The sequence below is a fragment of the Pezoporus wallicus genome, unplaced genomic scaffold (genome assembly GCF_028554395.1).
Source record: "Pezoporus wallicus isolate ANWC-B61680 ecotype Strahan unplaced genomic scaffold, APGP_CSIRO_Pwel_v1 contig_447, whole genome shotgun sequence".
NCBI lineage: Eukaryota > Metazoa > Chordata > Aves > Psittaciformes > Psittacidae > Pezoporus > Pezoporus wallicus.
The window spans coordinates 1,088,265-1,111,649 of NW_026636385.1; the positions used below are offsets into that span (position 1 = coordinate 1,088,265).

A 23,385-nucleotide genomic window follows, 5' to 3' on the forward strand; every position below is an offset into this window, starting at 1 on the left:
GTCCAGTTCTTCAAATGGAAAGTGGGGGAACTACTGCCCTGAGGGCTGATCTGTGGCACTGGGGCTGTCAGGAACTGAACCTTGTCTGATAGATTTTCACAGCTACTCAGTAATGTACAGCACTACAAGACCTGAGAAATTAAATCTCTTATTGCTGAGAAGTGATGAGGCTGTTAGAAACAGGCTTAAAGCAGCTGAATGTAGAGAAAAAGGAGATATAGCTGCTCTTGCAATTTTAGAAACACACTGGAATAAGTGACAGACTGTGGTGGGATGTGCTGCTTTGGGGAAGGTGTGGCATTCATGAGGAGGTGTCAGTCATCCCTGGACCAAAACTGATTTTATTTTCAGATATGTCTGCATACTGATTTCTTCACCCATGAAAAGAAGTGAACAGCATGGTCTGATCTGTGTCTCTAGTAGTCTAGTGGACTTGGTGAAACAGGATCTCAAACATGTATTTGGGATGTGCCTGTACTCCCAAGAGGATCTCACATTAGATGTAAGATATCATGGAGTCAAAGCAGCCTATGAAAATAGAAAATTACAGTGTGTCCTACTTGTGTGTCATTAACAACAGAACAGTTTGAAATAGATGCTGTAGTACAGATCACCTTACCACAGGAAAAGCTGAACTGGTTTAAGAAAGTGGGAGCTGATTTGAATATTATTAAAATTATCCTACATTGCTGAAAAACTCACTGCCTTTGGAAACTTTAGATTTTTGCATCATCAATGAAAAGGAAACATAGAAGTGTATTTGAAGCATGTTTTACTTGCAATCTAGAGTGACACTTACTTATCAAAGCTTTGGCTTAGAGCTCTCTCCTGATATCAGTACCACTGATTTGTAGTAAGGACTATGTCCAAGCCATTAGGCACTGCTGGTGAGGCAGCTATGCTGCTTGCAACGTTATTGCTGAGCATTTGGAAGAAGCTCTATTTATCAGAAATGCACTAGTGAGTCTTTCATGGAGCCGAATTTATTCATTGTCTTCTGCAAGAACACATATTAAGCCTATTACTTACTATCTTAGGTAATGTTCTTTTTATGACCCATACAGACATGCAAGCCTGTCTGCATGTAAAATGAGCTGTGCTCAGTCAGCTCCAGCAGCACAGGATGTGACACGTTGCCTGTTCATACAAATGCTGCTTAAACCCAAGATGATATCTAAATGAAGATGAAAGTGGGACATCTGCTCTCGGGTACCAGAGCAGAGCCCAGTGGTCAGGAGCCCACCCTCACCTCTTTCCCTGGTCAGAGCTGCCACTGGTGTCCCTTCTACAGGGTCATCTCCAGCTGAGTTTTGCCATCACCACTGCTTCCAGCAGCACTTCAGGCACTGTCCTTTGGCTGCTCTCAGACCCGGAGCTTTTGCCAGCTCAGGAGATGGCCCTGTCCTGCCTCTCTCTCTTATTCCCTTCTCCTTAAATCACACCTAGCAGTGATACGATTTTCCTTTTTTTTTTTTTTTTTAGTTACTCAACCAACTCTCAATACTGCCAGGCACAGAAACTGGGACATGTAATACTCCAGTGCTGTTACAATCAAATAGTAGTAGTCCTTTGTTCCTACACCAGGAAGGCATAATGAATGGGGAGGATTTTGGGGGGCATGGACAACAGTAGTGAAGAGGAAACGTTTGGGTGGGTATGGCGTGTACTCCTATAACACACATCTTCATGTGAATAGACCAAACCATTCAGATTTGCTGTTGGCAAAATCCCGTGGCAGATGCAGTGAAGCTTTGTGTGCTGGATTTGATGTTCTTTGCTGTAGGAGGATTAAACCAGAAGAGAAATCTGGCTTTTGGAGAAGCAGTGTTATTTTTCCTTGGGGGGAGGCACAGTGCAGGCTCCCAAAACGCCCTTCTCAGCTCAGAGTCCCACACACGAGTGCCAGCAGGGGAATGGGCGCTTCGAAGTGGAAAACTGAAGGTCCTTATGGGAGCTCCCCAAAGCTGCAGGCTGTAGGCAGTAGCTCAGCAAAGGGCAACAGGGCGCAATCCCAGCCTGGCTTTACTGGAGAACTGGGGTCTCCCTTTGTACACCAAAAACTACCTGGATGCTTCTTGCCTAAGGCAACACTTCGTCATGCTTACGATATGTTAATTTTCTTGGGAGAAAAGGTAAGGTCTCTGCAAAGCAAGAATGGGAGCACTGCTTTCCTGCAGCTGACAAAGTTGTGCTTTTTGACATTGCTTATGCATTGCAAGCCTGGTCACCGAGCGAGCTGCTGCCTGCTTTCGAAGGTGGGAGCATTGCTCAATGCCCAGGTAGATGCTGGGTAGTGATCAGCAACAGGCATGTTGTTTGTTACAGCAATATCATGCTGTAACATGCTTTCTGTCACCATGCAAATCCTCTGAATGTGGCATAGAGTGAGCTGAGGAACAACTAAAGCCAGGTTTAGTTGTCCTTGATTTCTTACTACTTTCTTTTTCTCTCCTTGAATGCATCATTCTGGTTTTGTGAAACTGATGGCTTCTGGACTCCTTCACAAGGATATTTCCAGGATGCACCGCACATGCAGTTTTATGCTCTTTGTTTCCTTGCAGATCCCATTCTGGGAGCAGGCGGTGTGAGAAGGTACTGATTGCCTGCTGCAGGATCCCAGGGAGCAGCGGATTTGCCATGCAGCTCCCTCCCACTGTGAGAGAACGCACCTTGGTGAAGACGAGCTGAGATTCAGTGTTGTTGTTGCCGCAATCCATGCTGTGACACAAGTGTGATTTTTCCATGCAAAGTGGGACAGAGTTCAGAGGAGTGATTCCTCCAACTGAAGAAACATGGACTCTTGTGACAACCAGTATAAGGCAACGGCTTGAGTGTGAAAGAAAACTTGTCACCTAGTGCATTTTCAGATGGGCAGCACTGAGCCTAGGCAGGCAGGAGCAAGGAGACAGCCCAAGGGACAGGGTGACAGCCTGTGTTCCACCTGTGCTGGTCAGCTCAGCAGCCAGGTCAACTGTTAGGAGCTTGTTGGAATAGTCTTTTCTTTTTCCCTTCTTCTTTCTCTAGTTCACAGCTACGGTGGTTATTTTTCCACAAATAAACCAGCATGTGTCATGGCATCTTTCCTTATCAGTGAGCTGCTCAGAGTTTCGATGCTTCTCTAGCGAGCTGTGAGTACAGGCTCATAATTTTATTTCTCTTGTTGAATACACAAAAAAGTAGACAGTCAGCTATAAATGATGACCTTTTCTCACTTGCCCCTTCCTCCCTTAGCCACTCTACTCCGTTAGTGGTATTTTCAAAGAGAAATCATTCTCTGAGTTAGCATTTTCTCCTTTTTGTGTTTCCAACACTTATTTTGTACAGCTATAGTTAGTGAAGCAGCACTGCAAGCAGCTTTGGTCTATGGTAAGTAGCTCTGGCCTGGGTTCCCTCACATGTGAAGCTCCTCAGTACAAGGTACCTATCCTTCAGGGCTGGCACACAGGAATGTCACGAGGACAAAGCATCATTTACAGCATTGCTCTTTCCTGTCAGGAACTTTATTGAATCAGAAAGAGAACGGGAAGTGTCCATTGTCTTCCCTTTGAAGGCAGCACCAGGAGGTGTGCATAGGGGCCATTTGGTATTTCTAATGAGAACAGAAAGAATGATTTTACAAAAGCATTTTATTGACAAATGTTCCCTGTCTCTTCCAAATCAAATGTCTTTTCCACACAAAATACTTAATATAAACATGTTTTCAAATGACTTTATAGAGATAGGGTACTTACCCAGCTAACCCACCAAAAATCTCTGTGACGTAGGAATAATCCCCTCCCGATTTGGGGATAGTCACTCCCAGTTCAGCATAACATAGCGAGCCAAGGGCAGCCACTCCACCGCCAAGCACCCAGATAATGAGAGCGAGTCCCACCGAGCCAGCATGCTCCAGGACTCCTTTTGGTGAAATAAAGATCCCAGAACCAATGATGTTACCTGTAATGGACAAAAGGTTTGCAGTGAGGCAGAAGAAAATGAGAAATGCTCTTTTCTTATTAAAAGGGAGGGTAAAAACCTCTCAGCCCCCAGCAACCCAAAGCACCTCCTCCAAACCCTCTGTTCCTCTTCATAGCATGATTTTATTTTATCTGGTTGTGTCCTGGGGAAAGTGTTGCCATTTATCAGCAATCAAGGGCAATAAGCATGTGCTGAGCAATGCTGAAGCATGGTGAGACTCTCGTGAGTATCTGTGTTTGCAGCTAGCAGTTTTGTGCTTAGATTCCTTTAGAGAGGAATCTAAACAAGGCACATATTTGGGGGGGGTGGGAGGTCAAAAACCATTAGATCATTATCTATAACGTAAGGGCCAAGCAGTGCTCTTGCTACCAGGGCATATTTAAGATTTAGGAAGGGGTAATGGGTTTAAACCTAAACAGGGGAAGTTCACCTTAGATACAAGGGAGAAGTTCTTTGCTGTAAGGATAGTAAGGCACTGGAATGGGTTGCCCAGAGAAGTTGTAAATGCTCCACTTCTGGCAGTGTTCAAGACCAGGCTGGACAGAGCCTTGGGTGACATGGTCTAGGGTGAGGTGCCTCTGCCCATGGCAGGGGGTTGGGACTGGATGATCGTAAGGTCCTTTCCAACCCTAACTATTCGATGATTCTATGTGCTTGAAAAAGTAATCCCAAAGTCCGAAAAACTAGAAATCCATTAACACTTTATATTTGCAATACCTGTGCTGTGTAGTCATCACTCACAGATTTGTAAAGGACATTGTAGAGTGAGTAAAATGTTGGACAATGTGGACTTTGTCCAACTAATTTTGTCTGATTAGCATGAGCTGTGGCACTGCCGGGTGTAGAAAGGAAGTGCTGGATATCGCAGATGCTCTTTGTTCACATGGGGCCAGGACATGGTTGTCCTCCCAGGCCAGCAGAAACCACTCTGCAAGTGGTGCTTTGTGGCTGCTCAATGTCTTGAAGGAGAGTTTTTATTGTCAGGCTTGGCTTTTTTTTGAGCAATATCTAAATAGTTCTTCTCCCAAAAGGATGTGAAGATCCTGCTGTCGTAAGACTCTGATGAGGGCTCTCTTTTTCTATAAGTTGGTATTAAAATCCTCACTTATAAAGTTGACTTTAGAAGCATTTCTCATCAGTGCAGTCATAAAAATAAAATATTGCATGCTGGTTGTTAAGGCTGGTGATCAGGTTGGGCTCAGCAGCTCTCAGTCCAGAGACTGAGATAGGTAAAATAGGATGTGAGGGATGGAGGTTTGCTCTGACAGGCACTGAACCAGAGAAGATAAGTCTGCAAATATATATTCAGTATTTGTAAACAGTACATTTTCTGTGTGCACAGGCTGCCTTTTCTAATGTCCATGATGCACAGACAAGGTTAAGGCAGAAATCAATGTCTTAAATGGCGATGGAGGAGACTGAGGGTAGAGCTCAGAAAAACCTTGGAAGTGTTGAGATCTTTAGCTGTGGAAGGAGTCCCTAGGAAAGACCAAGGCATCTCCCACCTGCAACCTCCTAGTGCAGCTGGGATGGACAGCCACCAGGACCAGAAGCACTATGAATTTAAAAAAGAAAAGGGATGTAGATGTTAACAAAACTAGATTATACTAGAACAACAGTAAAATTAAACATAGCTGCTCCTTAGCTGAGCTAGCACAGGCAGCCCTAAGCACTGCTGCAGCATTAATTACAGCAGCTTGCACTGAAGGAATGGGTTATGATATGGATAGGTCGCATGATATTGTTCAAAGCACTAATAGATCTGTTCTGGATCTTCCCTACTGGGATGCTACATGGCTGGAGTGGTGAAATCTTTCAGGAAGATAGATGAGGAGTTAATACCTTGCAGAAGCATATATAATACTTGTTAAAATTGATGGGCCTTTTTGGTCATAGTTTCTCGTGCTGGCTGAAGCATTGCAACATACTTAAAACAAACAAGTTTTTCTGGGAGGCTGTTTGTGCCTTGTTCAAGAACAGTAACAAATCTTGAATATAAGCTGAAAAGAAATACCTGCCTTAAGAGTTTAAAAACTGTCTTGGCAGTCTTTGGTACTGCTGTGTGCTGCAGCTGCAGCAGTTGTACGTCTGGAGGAAGGCCTTAAGTTACAAAGGACCCTTAAAAATGATCTGCTACCTATCAGTACAGATACCTGTATGTGTCTGGTTTTGACAGATCAATGTACCTGAAAATACTGCAGTTTTGGGGAGCATGTTGAACTTCAGACATCCTGCTTTTCACCATAATAGATCTGTAGTTTTTAACTGCTTCTTTGGGATGGGACAATATTCCTTTCTGGCAGCTGCAGTACTGAACAAATGGGAATTGTGAACAAATGGGAATTGCCCAAAGACAGAGTAACTCATAAATGAGCCCCCTGGCTCCCCTCACGCTCTCTCCTCCTGCTCAGTGCTCTCTTTCACCTTAGCTCAGGTTTACTGCTAATTTTGGCAGCAAACAGCAGATGCACATACACATCCTGCAGCAGGCTCCTGGTGAGAGCTTCCTGTGCTTTGTGTCACCTCTTCATTGTGTCAGTATTTTTTGGATGAAATCCATACACAACATGCCATCCCCCAAAGTGATAACAGGCGAGAAATCCAGAAAACCCCATTTGCAGTGCGGTGTCCCTGCAGACCTGGGCTGATGGACCCAGGGAAGAGATGAGTCTTGGCGAGGTGTAACTGCACAGATAAGGTGGTGACAGTTGTCTGGCACGGTGGTAATAAGTGCAATCTAAATGCATTGACAGAGAGTCTATGGTGTGTTTTTTCTTAATGCTTGCACTCCGCACTGTCAAAGCCCTGAATTTCTTTGGGTTTCCACCTCTAGCAAAGGGCACTGCTTGTCCCCAGCAGCCTGGGTAGTGAGGGGTATCAGCAGTGGGGATTTACCCAAACCCAAACTGCTGCAGGGAGTAAGCACAGTGCGGCTTAGAGTGATGCTCTCCTGTCATGGCAAGACTACCAAAGCAGTCCTCCTTGCTTGCAAGTCTGTACTGAGCTGGAAAGAGCTCGTACTTTTTGTTTATGAATAATGCTTTTTGGGTGCAGTTACCTGAAGGAGCAGGACAAGAAAGAACAGGCAGCCTTCTGCATGGGCCTTGCACACAAACATTAACATCTTTTTTGTTAAACTAAGTAATTAGTCATATTTTAAAAGAATCTTACATCCTTCATGAATGAATATATGATAAGGCAAAATTTTCTTTCAAACACATTATGGATTTCCTATTGCTTTGCTCTTGCAACACGTGCAAAAGCCGTAGCAGCCCCAGTGGAAATGCTACACCCCTTTTGACAACAAAATGTTCTTATGGAAACGTGCCATGAATGTGGTAAATGTGCCTGGGACGTACAGCTTCACTCGGCTTAGGACATGTTTAAAAATAGATATGGTGGAGATGCTGAAACGCTGCAAGAAAATGAGATGGCAGAAACTGCCTGATGAGAAGCAGAGTTTTCAGAAGGTCCCCCGTTCCTTAGCAGAAGTTCTTGGGCCACAAGACTTACCAGTAAGGCAGATGCTTCACCTACAAATAGGTGCCTCAAAGCAAGCCTCACTCAGCAGGAACTGAGGGAATTTGGTGAGCGACTCTGGGGCAAGAAAGAAATTGGCTGTGCAGTTGAGGGAGGCTGTTGTTACCGTGCTTGCTGTGTCAGGGATACCTTGTTTTGGCTTTTCTAGTGCCAGCACTCCTGATAGTCACTGCATTTATTTTTAATTCTAAGACGTGAAAAGATGGAAAAAAATGATTTCCTGTAAAACAGCCACTTTATCTGTGCCTTTGTGGCCTCTGCTACAGTTTCTTGCTAAAAAACTACTTCTTTGAACCAAAAATGCTTGACTTACATATGTAATTCAACATTTAACGTACATTGCTTAAGTTGATGCTGATGCTTTCACACAACACAACTGCTTGGGCAAGGTAGATCTATTCTGTGGTCGTGGTGTGTGTGCCCCAAGCCCACTGCAGATGCTCAATGCATTCCACTAGCCACAAAAGTGGAGATGGAAAAAGATGGGGCCACTGAAATAGGGCAGGTGAAATGTGCCAAGGGGGAGAGAGCAGGATGATGAGCCCCAGTCTGTCTCTTTCTGCTGGCCAAGCGGGCTCCCTTGGCACGTGAAAAAGTTTCTGGTAGTAATAAAACAATAAAGATACTCATTTCATCATCCCTTTCCTATTCCTCACCTTAAACAAGTATTGGTTTCCTGCAGGACAGAAGCTGACCTCAACCCAGCACTGTGTTGTGTAGCACCAATAAGACTTGAAAAGTCATCCTGCAAATATACAGACCTCTGGAACAAAATCCTCCTTCTGGTCTAGTCAGTTGAGACTTTGTAAAAGTGAGATTTGAGAGCTGTGAACTTGACAAATTCTGTCAGTTTGTTTTTTTGCTTATTCACAGTAACAATGGTCTGTGATGGAGGCAAGCAGAAAGGCAGACCTCGCAGATACGCCTGCTTGTTGTTAAAGAGAAGCATTTTGTTCTTAACTCAGAGAAATTGGCCCATAAGGTTGCTCAGGAGCTCAGCCAGGGTCAGCAAGACCTTGGATAATCTGGGTAAGATCTTAGAAGCAATATATTTCTGGCTATTTTACTTGCCTTCTCTGTTTTGTATTTATTCATTTTCTTTAAGGCTGCAGTGTTCAGATCTTGACAGTTTTACAAAACAACTCATGAGGGCCAGGAATATCATTTTTAAACAAAAGCCGAGGTTCTCGTGCAATAATACCTCTTCAAGAGTTATTGTAAAAGTGGAGAAGGAAAGGCAAGCAACACTTATATGACAAAATACTGTGCTGCATATAGGTGGAAAAGAGTGCATGTTGCGGTGACTGACTATGGTGAGACAAATAGGATACAGATACTAGAAAAGTCCCATGATACAGGAATTTATGCTCTTTTATTCTATTTTATTTTTTATAAAGCTGAACACATCTTTTCCCGGCTGCCCTTTGTATGTGGTGCTGTATGTAACCTTTTGAACTATGAGAGCGCAGCTGGGGCCAGGTTTTGATGTTCTTCAATGTAACTATGGGAGTTGGAACTCATCTTTAAAACAAAAGATAAATTCGCATTAAAACACTTCAAGAACTGCACTTTGAAGGAAAACACTAAATATTACCATGTTTGTGAGAAAATAAAGAAACCTGGTAATACTTTGCATATTCAGTTGGCATTCAAAGTCCTTAGGGCATCTTTTATTTATCTGCAGCACACCATCCACATGGACTGTAAAAATAATGGATCTTGCAGCCTGTTGAGAGCAGTTCTTAAGGAATGGCCTTACTGATTGTTTTTAGGGACCATATTTCTGATAAAACTAAGCAATTTCCTGTGTGGTTAGCAAAGAAAAATATCACTTATGCCTTTTTACTGCTTGTGTACTTCTTTAAAGGTCTGTGGTACATCTGAAATTCTGAATGGGTCTGTAATATGGACTAGAAATTGGTCTAAGCAGCTTTGCCCTACAAAGTGAAATATTAACAACAAAGAAATTTTGCATCCTTTTTTTGGGCCACGGTGAGGTAAATCACCTTGTGGCTTGTTGTTCCCTGAAGGATTACAGCGGGCTACACTCCCGAAAAACTGTGTATTCATGAGCATAAACCCTGCCAGACTCCTGCTTTTATCAAGTGCTGTTTGTTGTCCACAGGAGAAGGCTCTCCAGCACTTGAGGTGGATCATGCAGCACTCAGGGGCATGCTGGGGATAATGGTTGTGGGAGATGTGATGCTCAGAGGCAGCCACTGGCAGAGGGAAAGCCTGTGTTATCAGTGTGTCCGTCCTTCCTTCCTGCAGAGAGGCATCCTACGGTATTGAATCAGAGTGGAAGTTAGTAAGACAGCAGTCAAATACAGTAGTGGGTATCATCACAGATTATATCCCCAGGTGTATATTGGGTATTTCATTTCTACAGTTGTGACAGATGGTCCAAGTACGTGTTTGGGTATCTGGGCTACGGAGGGCAAGTGCAGAACATGGGGATTTTCTTTAAATGAAAAGTTTGAGACCAAACTGGAAGAAGTTCTTCCCTGTGAGGGTGCTGAGGCGCTGGCACAGGGTGCCCAGAGAAGCTGTGGCTGCCCCATCCCTGGCAGTGTTCAAGGTCAGGTTGGACACAGGGGTTTGGAGCAATCTGCTCTAATGGAAGGTGTCCCTGCCTGTGGAAGGTGTCCCTGCCCATGGCAGGGGGTTGGAATTGGATGAACAACCCAGTCCAGGATTTAGTTACAGCTCTCTTTTGATATACTGTCTCCTTGGCAGCAAATATAGAGTTTTCACTGCTAGCTGTAAATAGAAGAATAATCTAAAGTCTACCCATCCTCTCATGACTCCCTCATATAAGTAGACATTATTCAGGCCAACAGGATGACAGTCTGTGTCATTGCTTAAAACAGCTCTCTTACAAACAAATGCTGGAGCTTTGCATCCTGCCTTGGAGTTAATACATAAATATACCTCATTTAAGTATGAAATATTGTAAAGCTTTGTGGTAACTGTTTAACAACAACAACAAAAGCCTAATCAAAAGGAATCACAACTTACAAATTGTTTAATTCCAAATTAAATATGAAGTGAATTAGGTCAGTAATGGTGATGATGTAACTCATCATCCTGGATATTTATTTATGGATTTATGGATTTATTTAGCAGAGAACTGCTAAACTAAGCACCCTCCAATGCAGCTAATTGTCAGTTGCTAGTTGGCCCGCAGGAGTTAAACACTCCTAATTGAGGACGTTAGTGACCAGTTCTGTTTGTCACTGCCTGTGAGCTCAGGCCATGACACACCTGCAGAACCAGCCAAGAAGCAACCTGCGCAGCTCATCACTTTGGTGCTAACCAGAAACTTCGTGGCAGTCCCAGCAGCTCTACCTGTTTACTAGAATAACCTGGCCTGGGTGACCCCGGGCTCTGACCCGACCCATGTCCCAGCAGTGCTGGCCACTGAAGCTGTGCTGCAGCACTTAATGGGACGGATGGGCACAAAGTGTTGCTCAGCCTTTGCCCTGCTCCTCTCCAGCTTATTAACACAAGTGCCACATTTAATACATGACATTATAACTGCCCTCTCCACCCCCAATTACAGTGCAAACTGTAAGTTGATGTTCTGAACCCACAAAGCAGTCTGGCCTAAAATAATTGCCAGGCTACAGGGACTCTGCTGAATTAAAAGCAGCAAAGGCTCCAAGTGTGTTTTCTTAACCTCTATTCAAGCATGAATTCAGGCTATGTGGCAGGGTTTTAGATATTTCATGTAACGGCCTTGAATTTCTTTACTTTTGAAAGGCATTCAGGAAACTCTTAATAAAGAATGGATGAAGAATAAAAGATTCTGTGGAGCTTGGCATTAAAATAATAGCTATTTAACTTCCTATGCAAGTAAAACTGTAACTACTGTATCAGTGAAAAAATGAATTATGGCTCCTCTTGCTAAAGGAAAACTGAAAAATGGCTATAAAAATAATGGTGATAATTTGATGTCTACAGGGACTGGTATTTAACAAAATAAAGTTATTTTAAAATCTGACTTCTATTCAAATATTTATGTTAGAATTCCTAGCAAGTAAGAACATGACCAGTCATTATAAACTGCAATTCCAGCATTCCAAGTGGATTTTACTGGGTTAAGAATTTATAATCTGATTATGCTACACCCAACTTTAAAGATTTAAAAAATGAGGCTACTTGAAATACTGACAAAAGTGTTTTATTCAACTTGTCAGAGATTTATAAGGAGGACATTTGCCTTTTGAGCAGTTAAATACAGGTGTAGTCCAGGAGGGCTTGAAGTACCAAGGTTTTCTAACAATGAAGGCGTGGGGAGAACAGGAAACTGAGTAAAGGAACATAAATATTTCAGGCATAAACCCACTAATAAGGAGTGATGCAGTCTTACACAGAGTGTGATGGCCTCGTGTAGTAGTAGGGTTACATTTTGGTATTGCGCAAGGTACTGTGGATATCTGTCAATAATTTAAACATCTATATACAAAATTTTGCCATTTTGTATTAACTTTTGGTACTGTGACATTATCTATTGCTATTTTATATTGAGTTTTGATATTTTATATTACTCTTTGGTATTTGCGTATTATTTTTTTATATCTATTAAATTTTGATGCCTACGTATTAAACCGAGCTACAGCCCCCTCAGAAGGATGCTTCAGGATATGTATGTAACGTGCCAGGTTCAGGCGCAGGCTCCTGCAAGCCCGCTCACGTAACTCAAACCAACGACAACGCTCTAATGAACGTAAACGCGTTGTCCCAGCCCCGCCCCTCCCTCCTCGGCCGCAGCCAGCCCGCCCCCTGCAGGTTCCGCCGCGCATCGCCCCGCACAGCCTGGCCTTCCGCGGGACGTGCCCCAAAACGAGAGGCAAAGGGGAAAGTCAAGCAGTGCAGCCCGTTGGGAAGCATCGGGGACCCAAAGTGTCTGTTATCCGGCTAATGCGGGGATGCGGCGCGGGTGGGACCTCATTCAGGGGATGTTACTGTGGCTGTCATGTTCTTGGTATGCTGTTTTCCCCAGCGTTGTCATCGACTCGTTTGCAAGATGACAGCAGGAATCTTTCCCTTGGGAGACAACCGCCTGTGCTTTCTTGTCTTTGATATTTTAAGAAAACCTAAGTCTGATTAAAAGCCAAAGGGCAGAACTAGCACAGGGATGCTACTTGTACCTGGTGGCTGTGCTGCAGTGATTTCAGCGGTGTTCAATAAGGGAATTGCAGCCTCTAATTGCTGCAATTAGATGAAAAATTCACTATCTACAGACGAACAATCAAACCAAATTTATGAGAACTGCCAACCCCAGTCTTCCTGGGACCTTTAATACATCTGGGGCCGTTTGTATAGTTCTTTAAAGGTAGTAAGCTGTATATTTGGCATATAAGGTGTATAAACTGCTTAATAACAACTGTTAGTTTGGAATCACTGTCCACAAGAGGTGGAAAGCAACCTCAGAGGAAAGCAGGCCTTGCCCAATCAGCACAGTGCATTTAGGGGACCGTGATGCCTTGCTGTTGAGGTAAAACTTGCAGCTCATTGAATGAGGTGACCATGCTCAGGCCATTAGTAGCCCAACCTCTTGTCAAGTTTCCCAATAGCTTAAAACCAGAAAATGTGGTGGTTTAAAAGTTCTGCCTTTCTGAAAGGGGATGCTCTTTTATCTTCTTTTTGTAAAATTAGTGCTAATTTGCCAATTGCTTTTCTTCTACAAAAAAGGGCTAACCAAGAGAAATTTCAAGGAAGCTTTTGAGTCTCTGTTTTGGTAACATGATTGTCAAAATTGTTCAGCCTGGAGAACAGAAAGCTCTGAGGAGACCCTAGAGCAGCCTCCAGTGCTGAGAACAGACCCGTGTGTTCAAAATTGCAGGGCCTAGGTGAGCACCTGAAAGGAGACACAGCTGTCCACATCAGCCACTGCTGGCCCCCACCTATGTAATGTCTCCCTGCGCTGGAATTCAGAGACCAAACATTTAGATAAGGTGTGCAGAGGACAGACCTGCACTAAGGCAGATAAAAGGTCAGGAGGTGCAGGGATCAGGCCCCTTAGGAGCATGTGAAACAATAAAGGAGAAAATGGACATCTGCTAGGGCACAGTTTTATTCTGTTTTATTTGAGTAACACTGCTGCAATGTGTTTATATCAAAGGAGAAGTTAAAGCCTGTATGATAGGATTTTTGTTGTTCTAAATCAAGAACTCCTTTTATTCTGCTAATCCTTTCACCGGCTGCAGGCTCTGTCTGCTCTTTTCAGGCACACAGTCCACTGCTTTATTTCCTGCTCCTCTGTTCTGACTCTTGTACTTGGTCTGATTTCTCCACTTCCTTAACTTCTGACTTGTTCTCCTCTTCTCTTGCCAGTGTTGGGATATGTGGGCTGCATTTCATTACCACGGAGAGCAAACCTCAGGCTCCCATGCCTTTCTCTATACACTGCAACGATAAGGCAGAAAAGTCTTGGGAAAAGTGTTGGGAAAAGTCATCTCCTAGGGACTAGGTGGCATTTTCCTTGGGATATTCTCAAAGAGCACTTTGAGAGGGCACTCCAGCATGCTGAAAGCAGCCTATGCAGAAAGAGGGCTGTGTGTCCAAGTGGGGATTACTACCAGCCAACTTAAGAGATTCATATTGCACCTTCCTTTCCTCCTTTTTCCCTTGACATTGGGGACCTTGAGCAGGGTTTCTGGCAGGGCAGTGCTGCCAGATGAAGACGAGGGGGTCCCAGCAGAGAGGTGTGGAGCAGTCATTTTTGGTGATATCCACTTCATTGCCACTGGCAGCAGTGCAGGGGGCTGCAGGGAACAGGAGCTCACACTACCACCTTGATTGCAGCCCAAAAAGGAGCCACTGTGACCCTTGAAGCAAAGCACTCCTGTGGCATTAAACAAGGCTTCAGCCCTTGCACCAGTTCCTAAAAAGGGTGGATTTAGATTAGACATTAGGAAAAAATTCTCCCCTGTGAGGGTGCTGAGGCGCTGGCACAGGGTGCCCAGAGAAGCTGTGTCTGCCCCATCCCTGGCAGTGTTCAAGGCCAGGTTGGTTGGAACTTGGAGCAACCTGCTCTAGTGGAAGGTGTCCCTGCCTGTGGCAGGAGGTTGGAACTGGATGAGCTTTAAGGTCCCTTCCAACCCAGTCTGTGATTCTATGAAACCTACCTTGGTGCTGTGAGAGGGTTGCATAGGAAACCCATCTAACATTCCTAAAATGCTTGGGTTGCCCTGGTAAGAGAGTGCAGCGCTGCACACTGCTCTCTATAAACAGTGCAGCTTTATGCTGTATTAGCCTTGTTATCTGTTCAACATGTTTTCTGTGCTCTCTGCTCCTCAGGATCCTCACTCGGAATTTTACCTGCCAACAGCAGAATTGTGTTGTTAAATCCCCTGGTGCAGAAATAAGCGGTTCCTCATGCCCTGCCCTGCATGCATGCTGGAGGAGGTGGGGGGTTTCTCTAGGACACTGTGTGATTACTGATTAGTCCCAGATAAATCCTGATTTTAAGGAAAGCAGCTGACAGCAGGACAAGGTCCCACCACAGTGACTTAGGAGGCAGATGCTAGCCAATGCAGCTGTCTTAATGTTTGTCCCTTGTCTGAGAAGTCCCACAAGTGCCAGCTGTGCCTCTGGGACAGCTCTCACTGGACCCTCTGCACCTGCAATGATTTTCAATGTCTATCAGGATGAAAAGCAATTACAAAATGCTGCTGTGAAGCTCACCAGCTTGACTTTAGCAACAGCCAAAGACTTCAGCTGTGTCAGGGAGTGCTGGGCATCAGAAAAGGGCAGTATGACACACACACAGCTTTTTGCCAGCCCAGGCTCATCAGCCCTACTCGTGCCAATGGCAGGGACCCTCGCACCATCTTTGAAGCATAATTTGTTTACTGGAAAATGCTGTGTTTGGTTTTTTCCTCCCCCCCCGAGCTCTACTCTTCTTGCTTACTGACTGAGCACGGTAAACAGATTACTTAAACACTCTGGAAAATTGAGGAGCAACTGCTGCCCAGTGGGAAAGACGACTCCTGTCCACTCAAAGCTGTCAGTCTCGTGGAAGCATCATCATTTGTCATGTTAGAAAGGTGAAATAAAATGGCACTAGGCAATGTCAAGAGTTAGACAGCATACTAACACAAGTGCACAGAAGGACCTTTCTTGTTCTTCCAGCAGAAGAAACCAGCATGGAAGCTGGCATCATCTCTCTGACCCCCACCCTGCTCCACAGCTGCTGCGGCACCTCCCTTACCCTCGCAGAGCATCACTGCAGCTTTTGGTGGGCAAAATGCTTCTGCTTGTGAATACAGAACGTTGCTGCCTCTCAACCCTTGGCTGTGGCTACCAAGAACCCACATGTGAACTATATTTGCCCCAGGGCTCTGCAGAAGCAAAGGAACATGGGGGGACTCACAGGGCAGCATTACAGGAATGAGCAGGTCTGGAGAAAAGTCACAGCTCGAACTGATCTGCTCAACTGTAAATAAGATAAAACTCAATTCCCACTCGTGCCTCCGATTTTCTCTCAAATTACTGGGGTTTATGCCTTCTGCTCTGACCCTACAAAGATGAGCCCTGCAAAACTGCACTTAGGCCAGTTGGTGGGTTTCTGGACCATGTTTGTGTAGCTTCTGCAAAGCTCTGACATTATAACCTGGAATCCATTAAGAAGAGCATCTCTAAACTGGGCATCACTTTACCCTTAATCTCTGAAGGGGTATAATGGGAATTTAAATATGTTAAACTTTTGAGATAAAGCTTAGTCCTCAGTATTGTCCTGAAAAGTAAAACGGTTAAATGTTGAAAGTGCCTTCTTAAAACAAAGCAATATGAAAATAGCAGTAACAAGCCACCCAAATACACCAACTCTTGCGTTACACCTCAGGTTACATTACTGGGAAGAAGGCCTGGTCACCTGCAAGCTCTACTGCCATTGTCTGGGATCTTACATAAACCTTATTTTGGATGCAGATGTAAACAAACATGAGCTCTTTAGCAAAGTTTGCTGTTCTTGCAGGTTTCTCAGCTCCTTCATTGGAAATCATTACAGCTCTCAAGTTTACATGTTTATGTTGTAAATCTGTGTTAGCAAATTCTGGTGTAGTTAGTTTTACCTCTATCAGCATGGTATCATTACATCTCTAAATGGCTTTGTTTCCATTCCAGCAAAGAACACAAAGATAGGCTTATGTTTCACTATGGTCAATGAACTGAGGTGGAAGTTAAAAGAGAAAAACTGGTATTTATGCTTCCTGGGGTGTGTACACTTGCATAATGATTTGATTTAAAGCTTGCACTTAAAATTAAGTGCACTTTAGTAACTAGCTCAAGCTGGGCTTAAATGAGATTTACAAGTATGTATCAGCTTAGTATATACACTTCTACAGGCATCACTTACAGTGCTGTATTGCTATCCTCATCTATTTAGAAATTGGTGCTGACTTGTATTTCAACTTAATTTTAAAATATTTTGTTTATTTTTAAAGAACACATTTAGGTAATTTTACTGACAACAGCCAGAAACCTTTCAATTTCCAACAGAAATGGCAACTTTTCTTGATGCTCTTAAATATCTATGATATGGAAATTTAAGGAAGATGCCAGATGCAAAATACAGATTAGTACCGACCTGAACACCCCTGCCATCGCAATTTGTAGGACCTTCGTAATACACTTCTGTTCTAGTTCTGCCATAGATTGGAGATATTTGATTTGTGTTGTTTTCCTTCTCTCCTAGTTTCCTAAAGCAATAGACAGATCAGGTCAAAGCCCAGCAATTAATAAATGTTTGCTGCTCTGCAGTGACGGCATGAAGCAAAACACACCTTAATTCCCAAAATGGCCAGATAAAGCCTCTACCAGTAAAGCATGAGCCTCATCCCAGCATGGGCCATACCTGAGCTTTGCAGGAGCAGTGGACTGGACCAGGTAACGCACAGAGTGAGGCTGTTAGAGCCACAATGCTGCTGCCCATCTTTGGGTATTTTATTTCTCCGACATCCATTAGATCTGCTTTTAAAGCTGATGTTAGAAATGCAGATTTTATTCTGTTTGAAGTAGGCTCTTTATAAATATCACTTTATAGAAGTTATGTCATTGGTTTGGGTTTTTTTTCAGGTCTGGAGCTTTTGAGCAGCTAAATCTCAGCCAAAAAGTCCTCAGACTATCACTGAAGGCCACAAAGGTAAATGCAGAAATCTCAATAGATGGTGTATTCAGAGACCCCTCTTCAGGGAGGTCCTGGGAGTTGGTGGCTGGAAGTGGATTTGCTCCTCTTGGCCTATGTGTGTCGCCTCCCCTGTCAATTCAGAGGGCCCCTCAACTGACAGACCTCAGCAGCTCCTGCACCCTAAATGTGTTTGGTCAATGGCAGGCGTTTTCTTTATTAGATTTGTGGTATGAGGAGTGTACAAGACTGTCCTATAACTTTAATCAGCAAGAATAGATTACACACATCACCATTGCTCTCCACTATGCTGTGCAACCTGATCCCAGTACGGTGTATTCTCACCAAACTTCACTGCAGTATGACTGCCAGCCTTGCTCAACTATGTGGGTAATAAAGGATTAATGTGTTTTGTACCTAGCTGCTTTAATTTAATTTAGGAGCCTGCTCCTAGGAGGCAGTGAGGTCCTCTACTCTTATTGACTTCAGCAGAATTTAAAGGACTTGGGACCTGTTAAGAAAAGGGTCTTTAATCTTCAGCTGGGAGCCCAAGCATGTGAAGTGGAGCTATTCCTTCTGTATGGACTTGTAATATGTGCAGGATTTGAGTACCTTTTGTAATAGTCTGCTTAGACCTTAATGCGTTGCTAGGGAACTGGTTGTGTCCACAACCAGTAAACATGTAGACGTTGTGTCCCAATGGTCTCTGGCAGAGTTTACCATAAGAAATGGCTTTATTGCGACAAGATCTACTAGCAGTAGCATAAAAAAGTAGTTTGTCAGCTTTTTTTTTTAAATTACAAACATTTTAATTTCGTCACATAAATAGAAACCCCTTCCAGGCTGAAGGCTAAGCATGTGAGGACACCACCCAGAACAAAATAATTTCCCTTATTCTTTAAAATATTGATTCAGCTATTTTTCAATTTACTTGAGTCTACGTGCAGTATTTGGAAACTTAACAAGCTTGGATACTTTTTGCTCTCTTGCATTAACTAAAGCAACTACTATTTTCAAGACACTTATAAAAGAGCTCACAATTTGTTTTCAAACTGCATGGCTTTTCAGGTTTTCAGGCTGCACTGAAGAGTATCAGAAACAATGAAAGTTTTGTGTTTATGGAGTCCTAGAATGCCATTTCTGAAATGATCTTACCTCACTTTCATGGACATCAGTACTGTCTGCTTTGTTTTAAATTAGGAATAAAAGAAGTCTGAAACCCCAACTACCAAAGAAACAAATCTGCTATCAAAACAGGACAAAATCTGGGCAGAGAATAGAAAAAGTTATATGGAAATGGAAACAAAATACAGTCTGAGATGAGCTCTCTAAAAACAAGCAAGCAAACCCTGTTCTACTAAGCTCTCAGGAGAGCTGCTGAAGAATTTTGAAATAATCCAGAAAAGGATAGTAATAGAATTATTGCATTCTTCTTTGTGAATTCCTTGCAACTCCCTAAGAAAAACTGATCCCTTGGGTGCTTTGTATAAAAGGATGAAAGTTTATGGTATACAAGCATACAGCTTAAAGCTGCAAGCTCTCATATTCCTTGGCAATCATTATCATCAGGTTTATGGAAAAGCATATATTAATCCTTTCCAAGGCATGTGTTGGCAGGGAGGCAAGGAACACTCTTCTGGGTTCATCAGCCTTCCTTGTGAGGCCTGAGCAGGAGCAATCTCACAGCATGATATATGCCTATCAAAAACTCATCACGTATGACACATGCTAACAGCTTTTTCTCCTGGTCTCATGGTGGTTGCACAATGTAACAGCAAAGAGAAAGAAGGCACTTAGGAACTATAGTAGAGTTTCCAACCAATGATGCTTTTCCTTGTCAGACCTGTAGCTTACATGTCATGTACATGTATTCAAGTGCAATGACCTCTTTGCAAAACTGCTGAAGTTACAGAAAAGGTGTTTCAGTATTCAGTGTTCAACCCCTATCCTCCAATGTCTGAATGCACCTCTATATTTAGAGCACAACTTCTTGTAGGCTGACTGCTCATCCCTGTGTGATTATCTGACTGAGAGTTAATGTAGCATAATTAACGCATCTGAGAGTTGTCCAGTGTCACAGGTGAACTAGAGGTTTTGTGACAGGCAGCCTTGTGACATTCATTGTCATAGGTGATATAACGTTGTGGATTTTAGTTCTCTGACCCAGTGTATTCAACAGAATGAGATTCTTCATTAACTTGATGTCTTCCTGGCTTTTGTGACTATAAATAAGGGCCTTACATTGTTCAAACATATTTTTTGCGGTATATTATATTAAGATGTTTGGTCTGATCAAGATTATGTGGCTTCATGTAACTGATGAAAGAGCTATTGTTTTTCATGGCAGAAAAACTGCCACTCATCCAGATCCCTGACCTATTTCTTGGAGTCAGAAGTAACCTTTCTGAAGTCTTACAGATTTTTCATGCTGTGGTTTACAGTATTGATCCTGAAGCCCCCTATTTGAAGTGTGATTACAACTGTATTTAAGGGTCAGTTAAAAATTTCAACTTAATCTTCAGATATAGAAAGATTCTGTTTTTCCTTATGTTCTGGTGCTATTCTAAAGAAAGCGTTAAACGAATCAGAGCAATTCAGCCATGGGGGTTCTTCCATTACTGAGTGATAAAAGAAATTCCTCCAGCTTAAACATCACCAGTGTATTCCTCTCCACTTTTCCTTCTCTGAGATATGGCGGAATTTGTCTGTATTGTTGGAAAGAGATGATGAACCATGTCCAGGAGTAGTAATTTAGCCATCTCACCCTAACAGTAGATTGGGCCATTTATTACACTGAAATCAGAAAAACAGAATCTGCAAGTTCCTGAAGATGGGAACAACTTGTAATCTTGCTTTTCAGCCCTGACTTGCAGAGGCCAGTGCCAGCAGAACACATCAGGAGAATAAACTAATACTGCATAAAGCTTTTGTAGAGGCTGTCAGATGAAGAAACATATTTACCACTATATATGGCTTTCCTCTGCAGGAGAACAAGCCTTGCATATTTTCTGTGCCTTCTCACTACACAAAGATGGATACAGGCATTTAAAAAGGAATTAGGATGCTGAGATGCTCAGTCCATGCTGGATTGCTGGCTCCCCACACTTTGCTGTGGAACATGTGCTAAAGAACTCCTTGGGAGTCTTTTTGGTTTTTCAGGACCAGCAGAAAAAACAACACTGTTTTATATTTGGGGCACTTTGGTGCTGACAAATGCCTTCTCATTTTATCATGCTGCAATCAAGATGACAAAAAAGTGTGGCAGCTTGTAGAAACTCCCCCTGCAAGCCAACAAAAAACGGGGTCTTGAAAGGAAAAGTTTGGCACACAGAAACCTCCAAACACAAAAAAGCTAAACCTCTACCAAACCATTTCTGCTTGTTGTGAGCCTGCCAAAGCAGAACAGACTTTCTCAACAGAAAAGGCTACATTATGCTAAAAGGAAATGAGCTGCAAGGCACAGGAAAAGGGAACACGAGTGGAGATTTATGGCACCACTGAAAGCAGGCACTGTATTGCCAGATCAGGAGTAAGACACTACCAAAGGATGCTACCTTTGTTTTTTCATCTGTCAGGGAAGAAGGAGAATTTCTGCTGCAGGATATCTAGACTACTGACAAGAACTGCAGAAAGCCCATAGCTTCAGGATTCTGATCAGAGTCACTGCATCACAATCAGAATTTTCTACTTTTTTAGATGAAAGGGGAAAAAAAAATTAAAACAACTAGCAACCGCCCCACAAACTAAATCCACCCAAACAAAAACCACGAGTCAATGGATACCTGACAGTTAACCTGCAAACAGAATTGTTACAAACACTTTTGCTCAAGTATCACTGAATTCATACAGAAAAAATCGAGTTTTGCAAAAAATCTTTATTATGGTGCTTTTGAAGATCATATAAGAACGATTTGATATTTTTTACTTTGTTTTTTTTTTTGCTGCTGTTTTTTTTTTTGCGGCTTTTACTCTTCAAATTGTACATGAGGGACTTCAGATGCTGAATGCTCCTGGATATGAACTGCAGCAGAAAGGCACATATGTGGACAAAACCCCTCTTTTTTATGTCCAGAAAGACTCAATTATAAAAAATAAAAAGTTAACGCTTTTTCCTTTTTCTGGCAGAAATTTCTAACTAGAGCTCCTTTTGTCTCTCTCTGTATATTCAGCCTCAAAGGTAAGCTGCTAGCCCAGAGAAGCTGTAGGATCTCCCTGGATTTTTACCAAGCTTGATTTGAACTTTGCCATGGTTTTTCCTAGCAAGTGAAAATGCAGCTTGTTTGCAGCTCCCTAAGCTCAGGTGCAAGGCTACCGCAGATGATTCTGATGGATGGAGAGCAGCCTCAGAGAACACAAGAACATGGCATCACCCCTGAAACACGTCATGTCATAAATGTAACTTGCACAATGCATTTTGGATAGGCATCCCTAGGTTGCTTTGTTTCAAAATGTAGGATCTGATTTTTCACAGTAGTGTGCAGCTCTTTTTCATACTGGGTATCACACCAAATTATGGACACCTATCAGCTTTCATGTGTATATGGAACCTGGACATGTAATTTTCAGTAGTTTTGAATCTCAGCCTAAGCCTCTGGACTGTACAGAAATACATCTTCACAAGTGCCTCACAAGGGTCTTTATGGTTTCTCACTACTAAACAAGTGCCATTTATCCTGAACAAAAGTTGACTGCTGCCTTTATTTAACTGTGATTTCATTTATGAGAGGCCAAGATGTTAAATTACACCTCTCTATAGTCCAGAGCTAGATCCTGAACTACTGCCCTGAGAAAAAATCAGTCATGTATGTGTAAGTACTTTATTTTGTCAGCAACTGCCAGGAGAAACTGAAAGCTCAGAATATTAGTTAGCAAGGTGTGTAGCAGAGATAGGGAAAACCTTCTGCTTTTGAAACCCTGAGAGAAAGAGAAAGAGAGAGAGAGAGACAGAGACAGAGAACCACTGAAGTAATCTGTATTACTCTCACAAGTCGGCAAACAAAAGTGTGTCCTGAGACTTCAGCTAGCTATAAAAGTGAAACACTCACACAGATCCAGAGCGGGAGAAGATTCTTGCTGCAACACCACTGTTTTCTGTGTCCCCAAGCAAGATCACAGAGATCTGAAAAACTCACCTAATGATATAGGTGGTTTTCTTCTTTTGCATACATTTTTCTTTCTGCTGCAGTTCTGTAACTTGGGTGCTAATACAGAGAAGTCTGTTGAGCCTGACTAGGAATAATCTCCTAATGATTTGACACATTACTTGGTAAAGAAATGGCTCTGATAGGTGCCAGTTGATTAAGGGACAAGTAATCAGTCTCTTTAAGCAATGGCAGCATATGAAACATCATCAGAGAGGATTCATCAAGCAGCTGGTGTTAATACCTATCAAGTTCCAATACCTTAAAGGAGCCAACAAGAAATCTGGAGAGTGACTTTTACGAGGACATGTAGTGATAGGACAAGGGGGAACAGCTTTAACCTGAAAGATGATAGATTTAGGTTAGATATTAGGCAGAAGTTCTTCCCTGTGAGGGTGCTGAGGTGCTGGCACTGGTTGCCCAGAGAAGCTGTGGCTGTCCCATCCCTGGCAGTGTTCAAGGCCAGGTTGGACGGGGCTTGGAGCAAGCTGCTCTAGTGGCAGGTGTCCTCTCCCATGGCAGGAGGTTGGAATTGGATGAGCTTTAAGCTCTCTCCCAACCCAAATCATTCTAGTTTTATGATTTCTACTTCAGTTCTTGTATGTTACAAAAAAG

At 43.0% G+C, this 23,385-nt stretch overlaps 1 protein-coding gene across 1 annotated transcript in view; it reads right to left on the reverse strand.

The window, feature by feature from the left end:
* SLC7A10 (solute carrier family 7 member 10) overlaps nucleotides 1-23,385 on the reverse strand; it is a 41,280-nt gene that overhangs the window by 12,500 nt on the left and 5,395 nt on the right. Inside the window, exon 2 of the mRNA XM_057400175.1 lies at nucleotides 3,732-3,936. Coding sequence (XP_057256158.1) covers nucleotides 3,732-3,936 — 205 coding nt within the window. The remainder of the gene's footprint in view (nucleotides 1-3,731; nucleotides 3,937-23,385) is intronic.